This window comes from Oncorhynchus tshawytscha, unplaced genomic scaffold (assembly GCF_018296145.1).
Source record: "Oncorhynchus tshawytscha isolate Ot180627B unplaced genomic scaffold, Otsh_v2.0 Un_contig_5351_pilon_pilon, whole genome shotgun sequence".
NCBI classification, from domain to species: domain Eukaryota; kingdom Metazoa; phylum Chordata; class Actinopteri; order Salmoniformes; family Salmonidae; genus Oncorhynchus; species Oncorhynchus tshawytscha.
In genome coordinates this window covers 263,559-272,500 of record NW_024609687.1, presented here as the reverse complement: position 1 = coordinate 272,500, position 8,942 = coordinate 263,559, and the positions used below count along the sequence as shown (strand labels likewise).

At 45.4% G+C, this 8,942-nt stretch overlaps 1 protein-coding gene across 1 annotated transcript in view; it reads left to right on the top strand.

The window, feature by feature from the left end:
• LOC112240084 (nuclear receptor subfamily 2, group E, member 3) overlaps nucleotides 1-7,949 on the top strand; it is an 8,022-nt gene extending 73 nt beyond the window's left edge. The window contains exons 1-8 of the mRNA XM_024408451.2: nucleotides 1-739; nucleotides 1,788-1,938; nucleotides 3,660-3,763; nucleotides 3,954-4,229; nucleotides 4,754-4,932; nucleotides 5,897-6,140; nucleotides 6,421-6,526; nucleotides 7,380-7,949. The exon at nucleotides 1-739 is cut by the window's left edge and continues 73 nt beyond it. Coding sequence (XP_024264219.2) covers nucleotides 652-739; nucleotides 1,788-1,938; nucleotides 3,660-3,763; nucleotides 3,954-4,229; nucleotides 4,754-4,932; nucleotides 5,897-6,140; nucleotides 6,421-6,526; nucleotides 7,380-7,512 — 1,281 coding nt within the window. The 5' untranslated portion in view covers nucleotides 1-651 and the 3' untranslated portion in view covers nucleotides 7,513-7,949. The remainder of the gene's footprint in view (nucleotides 740-1,787; nucleotides 1,939-3,659; nucleotides 3,764-3,953; nucleotides 4,230-4,753; nucleotides 4,933-5,896; nucleotides 6,141-6,420; nucleotides 6,527-7,379) is intronic.
• The last annotated feature ends 993 nt before the right edge of the window (nucleotides 7,950-8,942 follow it).

Sequence of the window (8,942 nt, the reverse complement as noted above, 5' to 3'; positions counted from 1 at the left end):
ACAGTGTTAACTAACTTCCATTGTTCAACAGATCCACACCACTGTTACAGAGACCAAGAGACTATCCAGGACCTGAGAGAGAGAGAGAGATCATTGTATCTCCCAACACCAAGGGACAGAGGAGTCCCACAGTGTTAACTAACTTCCATTGTTCAGCAGATCCACACCACTGTTACAGAGACCAAGAGACTATCCAGGACCTGAGAGAGAGAGAGAGAGAGATCATTGTATCTCCCAACACCAAGGGACAGAGGAAGGAGAGGCAATCGGACGGGACATCCAGTGATCATAAGGGGAGTTGATCTGGACTGAAGAGGAACTGACCAGCCGTCTGCCAGTCTGACTGCGGACACGAGGAGCCAGTTACAGCTACCCATCCATCAGCACACTTCTCCAATAGATTGGCAGTGACACTTTGACTAACTCATCGCTGATCGCCAAGGTACCAGACGTCAGGGGAGGCCGTTGGTGTGACCTCCTCACGGCTGAAGGAAGAACCGTCACACAGCAGCTAAACTAGTCGTTGCATTGGGACACTATATCGGAACTTTTAAAAAGCCGTTTACAGTAACCCTCTAATAGAGGTGTGTGTGTGGGGGGGGGGAAGCGACCGGTCCACAAGACATCGCTAGGACATATTGAGAAACCGTGATGGAGGAACACCTGTCTAACATCCATCCTTCCTCGTCTCCGAGTGACTCTTCAGGGAGCAGTGGCACCGACTGTGACAGCAGAGGAGGTAAACGTTTGGCTGATATGGACCTTTCTTTAAAAACCGGTGCTCGGGCCAAAAGCTCGGAGAATAAAGGAAATGAGACCCTGCGCTGGGTAAATGCTGCTCCAGAGTTGCTTTATTCTTGCCACTAAATCAGTGAAGTTCAGACTCCAGAAACCACGTTGTATATTATTGATTGTGTTCCGTAATGAAGCACTTGGGATCAGCATTTACCATGTGTGGTGCGGTTTGCTTCTTTACTAGCAGAACAGGTACAGGACCTCAGTACAGCCCTCAGTACAGCCCTCAGTACAGGACCTCAGTACAGCCCTCAGTACAGGACCTCAGTACAGCCCTCAGTACAGGACCTCAGTACAGCCTTCAGTACAGCCCTCTCTCCCATTAGAAACAGCAGGTTGCTGTCCAGCTTGCTGGCAGCATGGTGAGCCTGATGGAGTTGTGACTGATAACAGCGCTTAGTTTGTGGCTCCACATTTCAAACACTTGAAACACATCAAATGTTCTCTTTCTATCAGATCTGACATTTAAAATTGAATTTATTGAAATGTATTTTATTTAATTGATACAAATACACATTTTCAATTAGTAGGATTTTTTTTTTTTTGGGGGGAATAATAACCAGATCTTAGAAAAATCTGATTTATATTGGAGAGAAAAAGTAATGCTGCTTAATTTGAATTTTAAATAATTTGATAGTTGGATCTTTAATGCACGAGCCAGCATACAGCTGTCAACAAGCATTCCTCTAACAGAGTCTCTAACTACCCCACCTCTCTCTCTCTCTCTCTCTCTCTCTCTCTCCCTCTGTCTTTCTCTCTCTCTCTGTCTCTCTGTCTCTCTCTCTCTGTCTCTCTGTCTCTCTCTCTCTCTCTCTCTCTCTTTGTTGTCCCCCACCATACAGCAGCCAACAACGCCTCTCTCTCTCTCTCTCTCTCTCTCTCTCTCTCTCTCTCTCTCTCTCTGTTGTCCCCCAGCATACAGCAGCCAACAAAGCATGCATCTAACAGTCTCTAACTCCCCCACCTCTCTCTCTCTCTCTGTTGTCCCCCAGCAAAGAGTCCAGCCCCTGGTAAAGCCCTGAGTCCAGCCCTGCTCTGTAAGGTCTGTGGGGACACCAGCAGTGGAAAACACTACGGCATCTACGCCTGCAACGGCTGCAGCGGATTCTTCAAACGCAGCGTCCGACGGAGACTCATATACAGGTGAGTTGGACAACAGACACTCTGGTGTATAGTCAAACTACCCACTGATAGACTACCTGTGTGAGAGAGAGAGAGAGAGACACTCTGGTGTATCGTCAAACTACCCACTGATAGATAGACTACCTGTGAGAGAGAGAGAGACACTCTGGTGTATAGTCAAAATACCCACTGATAGACTACCTGTGTGAGAGAGAGAGAGAGAGAGAGAGACACTCTGGTGTATAGTCAAACTACCCACTGATAGATAGACTACCTGTGAGAGAGAGAGAGAGAGAGAGACACTCTGGCCCGGTGTCAAACTACCCACTGATAGATAGACTACCTGTGAGAGAGAGAGAGAGAGAGACACTCTGGCCCGGTGTCAAACTACCCACTGATAGACTACCTGTGTGAGAGAGAGAGAGAGACACTCTGGCCCGTGTCAAACTACCCACTGATAGACTACCTGTGTGTGAGAGAGAGAGAGAGAGACACTCTGGCCCGGCGTCAAACTACCCACTGATAGACTACCTGTGTGTGTGTGAGAGAGAGAGAGAGAGAGAGAGAGACACTCTGGCCCGGTGTCAAACTACCCACTGACAGATAGACTATCTGTGAGAGAGAGAGAGAGAGAGACACTCTGGCCCGGTGTCAAACTACCCACTGACAGATAGACTATCTGTGAGAGAGAGAGAGACACTCTGGCCCGGTGTCAAACTACCCACTGATAGATAGACTACCTGTGAGAGAGAGAGAGAGAGAGAGAGAGACACTCTGGCCCGGTGTATAGTCAAACTACTCACTGACAGATAGACTACCTGTGAGAGAGAGAGAGAGAGAGACACTCTGGTGTATAGTCAAACTACCCACTGATAGATAGACTACCTGTGAGAGAGAGGAGTCACTCTGGCCCGGTGTATAGTCAAACTACCCACTGACAGATAGACTACCTGTGAGAGAGAGAGAGAGAGACACTCTGGCCCGGTGTCAAACTACCCACTGATAGATAGACTACCTGTGAGAGAGAGAGAGAGAGACACTCTGGTGTATAGTCAAACTACCCACTGACAGATAGACTACCTGTGAGAGAGAGAGAGAGAGACACTCTGGTGTATAGTCAAACTACCCACTGACAGATAGACTACCTGTGAGAGAGAGAGAGACACTCTGGCCCGGTGTCAAACTACCCACTGATAGATAGACTACCCGTGAGAGAGAGAGAGAGAGACACTGGTGTATAGTCAAACTACCCACTGATAGATAGACTACCCGTGAGAGAGAGAGAGAGAGACACTGGTGTGTAGTCAAACTACCCACTGACAGATAGACTACCTGTGAGAGAGAGAGAGACACTCTGGCCCGGTGTCAAACTACCCACTGATAGATAGACTACCTGTGAGAGAGAGAGAGAGAGACACTCTGGCCCGGTGTATAGTCAAACTACCCACTGATAGATAGACTACCTGTGAGAGAGAGAGACACTCTGGCCCGGTGTCAAACTACCCACTGATAGATAGACTACCTGTGAGAGAGAGAGAGAGAGAGAGACACTCTGGCCCGGTGTCAAACTACCCACTGACAGATAGAATACCTGTGTTGTCACAACTTAACTTTTAATTTAAAAAAAAATACTATTTGTGAGTTTAATATATTTAAGGTTGAACCAGACTTCTTAGTTGATGTTTAAATCTCTAGAATAGTTTATTTTGTCACTGTAAAATATGTTTTCCTCATCCCAACAGGTGTCAGGCTGGTACGGGCATGTGCCCAGTGGATAAGGCCCATCGTAACCAGTGCCAAGCCTGTCGGCTGAAGAAGTGCCTCCAGGCGGGCATGAACAAAGATGGTGAGTCAGTGAAATGTATTTATTTCATGTCAAAGATAATAATCTGTTTTTTTTTTTTATGAATAAATGTGAAAGTTTGTATAATTCAAGTTAGAGTTGGGATATGTTTGTTGAGGTAGTCTGTCTCCTTGGACAGTGAAGTGTAAAGATGTGTCAGGAGTCTGAACTGTGTCTTAATTCCCTCCCCCAGCTGTCCAGAACGAGCGTCAGCCCCGCAGCACGTCTCAGGTGCGTCTGGACTCCATCGACGTGGACACAGACAAGGAGCATCTGTCCACCACACGGGATCCCACTTCCTCTTCTACTTCCTGCTCAGTGATCACCCGACCTCACATCACCTCCACCTCAATCAGCTCGTCGTCTGCCCCACCGCAGCGCTGTGCACCCCCCAGCCCACAGAACAACCACCGCTTCATGGTCAGCCTCATGACCGCTGAGACCTGCGCTAAACTGGAGCCTGAGGATGGTGAGGAGGGCTTTATTATGGCTGTTTGTTGGTTTTCCTCTGTTTCTCTCTCCTCTCTCTCTCTTTATTTCTCTCTCTCTCTCGCTCTCGCTCTCTCTCTCTCTCTCTCTCTCTCTCTCTCTCTCTCTCTCTCTCTCTCTTTCTCTCTCTCTCTCTCTCTCTCTCTTCTCTCTCTCTCTCTCTCTTTCTCTCTCTCTCTCTCTCTTTCTCTCTCTCTCTCTTTATTTCTCTGTCTCTCTCTCTCTTTATTTCTGTCTCTCTCTTTCTTTATTTCTTTCTCTCTCTTTCTCTCTCTCTCTCTTTCTCTCTCTCTCTTTCTCTCTCTCTTTCTCTCTCTCTCTCTTTATTTCTCTGTCTCTCTCTTTCTTTATTTCTCTGTCTCTCTCTCTCTCTTTCTTTATTTCTTTCTCTCTTTCTCCACTTCTTAATCTTTCTTTCTCGAGTATTCACAATATCTCTCACAGTTGACATAATCTCCAGGCTTTTATCTGATGTGTATTGTAATAATTCCCCTTCTTCCACAGTTGATGAGAACATAGATGTGACCAGTAACGAGCCAGAGAGGGAGTCCTCAGACTACCACTTGTCCCTGTACCCTTCCAGTACAGAGAATGTGTACGAGACGTCAGCCCGGCTCCTCTTCATGTCTGTTAAATGGGCCAAGAACCTGCCAGTGTTCTCCAATCTCCCATTCAGAGACCAGGTATAGACGGGATACTATGATAGGGTTTACTTACAGTATGAACTGCTTATTAATACCTCTTAAAGATTAGATGTTTTTTTCCCTTCAATTTTTTCCCTAAATGACATACCCAAATCTAACTGCAGGTAGCTCAGGCCCTGAAGCAAGGATATGCATATTATTGGTACCAATTGAAAGGAAACACTTTGAAGTTTATGGAAATGTGAAAGGAATGTAGGAGAATATAACACATTAGATCTGGTAAAAGAAAATACAAAGAAATAAACAACCGTTCTTTTGTATTTTATATTTTTTTACCAATGCAAGTGAAAGGTCATAATGTATTATTCCAGCCCAGGTGATATTCAGATTTTGGCCACTAGATGGCAGCAGTGTATGTGCAACGTTTTAGACTGATCCAATGAACCATTGCATTTATGTTCAAACTTTTGTATCAAGACTGCCCAAATGTGCCTAATTTGCTTATTAATAACGTTGCATGTTCACAACTGTGCACTCTCCTCAAACAATAGCATGGTATTCTTTCACTGTAATAGCTACTGTAAATTGGACAGTGCATTTAGATTAACAAGAATTTAAGCTTTCTGCAAATATCAGATATGTCTATGTCCTGGGAAATGTTCTTGTTACTGACAACCTCATGCTAATCACATTAGCCTTCGGTAGCTCAACCGTCCCATGGAAGGGACACCGATCCCGAAGATTAAATATATCACAACATTGTTTGGTAACTAATAGGTAGTCAATATGAACGCTTTCGTATAGCTCAAACGGGTAAACAAGCCAAACATTTTTTTTTACGGTGCAAAGAATAGTTTGATACAACTTCCATCTGTTTAGAGACAGTTGAACTGCTTCCAAAACATTTTTCTGCATAGTTTGTGATGTCATGTTTATGACTTGTCACCCTTGACCTCTAACCTTGTGCGACCCCCACTGATCTGACTTCCTTGTTCCCCTCCAGGTAATCCTGCTGGAGGAGGCGTGGTCTGAACTCTTCCTGCTGTGTGCCATCCAGTGGTCTCTCCCCCTGGACAGCTGTCCTCTGCTGTCCCTCCCCGACCTGTCCCCACCAACCATGCAGAGCAAGACATCCTACACCAGCGTGGACCTGCGTCTGCTCCAGGAGGTCTTCAGTAGGTTCAAAGCCCTGGTCGTAGACCCCACTGAGTTTGCCTGCCTCAAGGCCATCGTCCTCTTCAAACCAGGTGGGTGCCTGAGGGGGGGTCAGGGGGATGTTGGTTTGTGATTTTTGTTGCTATGGTGTCATTTCTTTGCAATAAGAATGGCCAGATGTAATCTGTGGTGATGTTTTTGTGACCAGAGCTGAATGTAATGAGATACATGTTTTCGTTTGATCTGCATTAGGGCTTTCTGTTTCTGGGGCTGTAAATTCTACTTCCCCAGATTCCATCTGGACATGTGGATGAGACGTGAGACTAGGCCTGTTTGACTGATCTTTCCTTCTTCTTCTCTTTGTTGTCATAGAGACCCGAGGTCTGAAGGACCCGGAGCAGGTCGAGAACCTACAGGATCAGTCCCAGGTGATGTTGGGACAACACATCAGATCACATTACTCCAGTCAGCCTGCCAGGTAGGACTACTACGACCTCCCTGTATAACCTCCCTGATCTCACTGCACAACCTCCCTGATCTCCCTGCACAACCTCCCTGATCTCACTGCACAACCTCCCTGATCTCCCTGTACAACCTCCCTGATCTCCCTGCACAACCTCCCTGATCTCCATGCACAACCTCCCTGATCTCCCTGTACAACCTCCCTGATCTCCCTGTACAACCTCCTGATCTCCCTGCACAACCTCCCTGATCTCCATGCACAACCTCCCTGATCTCCCTGCACAACCTCCCTGATCTCACTGCACAACCTCCCTGATCTCCCTGTACAACCTCCCTGATCTCCCTGTACAACCTCCCTGATCTCCCTGTACAACCTCCCTGGACTCCCTGCACAACTTCCCTGATCTCCCTGTACAACCACCCTGATCTCCCTGTACAACCTCCCTACACAACCTCCCTACACAGCCTCCCTACACAGCCTCCCTGACCTCCCTACACAACCTCCCGACACAACCTCCCTACATAGCCTCCCTGACCTCCTTACACAACCTCACTGACCTCCCTAAACAACCTCCCTGACCTCCCTACACAACCTCCCTCCCTTTTATCCACATGGATCTGGATTCCACTGTATGTATATCTAGCTACTAACCTGAAGAATGAGAGGATGTTAAAATGGCCTGTGAAATCAAATTTCACTGTTATGGATCTGTAAATGACTTGATCTTGATATTGTTTTGATAGCTGCTAACAGAATTGGAATCAGTTTTTATTTTTCTGTTTTCAGACACTTCAGGACTTTGATGAAATCTCTCTTTGCTGTAAATTCAAAGCGTATAACTCACCACCCTCTCTGTCTCTCTGTGTAGATTTGGGAAGCTCCTCCTGTTGTTGCCCTCTCTGCGTTTCGTCAGCTCTGAGCGGATCGAGCTCCTCTTCTTCCACAGGACCATCGGCAACACCCCCATGGAGAAACTTCTGTGTGACATGTTCAAGAACTAATACACGGAAAAACAAAATGGACGCTGAGTTTAAACTGCACTGAGACACACCGCAAGTGAACATGCCTGAAAGCGAACAAACTGATGTGTGTAACAGGATGTTGTAAATATCTTATTGCTGTGTGTAAAGGAAACCATGTCAATATGTAATTGCTGTAAGAGAGTAAACAGACCTGCTTTTTGAGCTTGATAACGTGTTATAATGGGCTTTGCTGTGTGTTGGACCCCAGACTCAAAATGTCCTTTGCTGTGGGCAGAATGTTTGTGTCTCATGTCTTCAGTTACATTTCAGTCTAGTCGTCCATGGTCTATATTTTTCACGATGTAATGTAATATATTTACATAAAATCTGTTTCGTCTTAGACACTGTACATTTCTGCTGTCATAAATATGTCTGCTGTATTTATGATTTCACGCCTTCATAAATTGAAACTTGTATTTTGTCTTCTATCAATTAACTGAAGAGGATGAGTAGAGACCAGGTTTACACCAAGCTATCTATTAACTGAAGAGGATGAGTAGAGACCAGGTTTACACCAAGCTATCTATTAACTGAAGAGGATGAGTAGAGACCAGGTTTACACCAAGCTATCTATTACTGAAGAGGATGAGTAGAGACCAGGTTTACACCAAGCTATCTATTACTGAAGAGGATGAGTAGAGACCAGGTTTACACCAAGCTATCAATTAACTGAAGAGGATGAGTAGAGACCAGGTTTACACCAAGCTATCTATTAACTGAAGAGGATGAGTAGAGACCAGGTTTACACCAAGCTATCAATTAACTGAAGGGGATGAGTAGAGACCAGGTTTACACCAAGCTATCTATTAACTGAAGAGGATGAGTAGAAACCAGGTTTACACCAAGCTATCTATTAACTGAAGAGGATGAGTAGAAACCAGGTTTACACCAAGCTATCTATTAACTGAAGAGGATGAATAGAGACCAGGTTTACACCAAGCTATCTATTAACTGAAGAGGATGAGTAGAGACCAGGTTTACACCAAGCTATCTATTAACTGAAGAGGATGAGTAGAGACCAGGTTTACACCAAGCTATCTATTAACTGAAGAGGATGAGTAGAGACCAGGTTTACACCAAGCTATCTATTAACTGAAGAGGATGAGTAGAAACCAGGTTTACACCAAGATATCTATTAACTGAAGAGGATGAGTAGAGACCAGGTTTACACCAAGCTATCAATTAACTGAAGAAGATGAGTAGAGACCAGGTTTACACCAAGCTATCTATTAACTGAAGAGGATGAGTAGAGACCAGGTTTACACCAAGCTATCTATTACTGAAGAGGATGAGTAGAGACCAGGTTTACACCAAGCTATCTATTAACTGAAGAGGATGAGTAGAGACCAGGTTTACACCAAGCTATCTATTAACTGAAGAGGATGAGTAGAGACCAGGTTTACACCAAG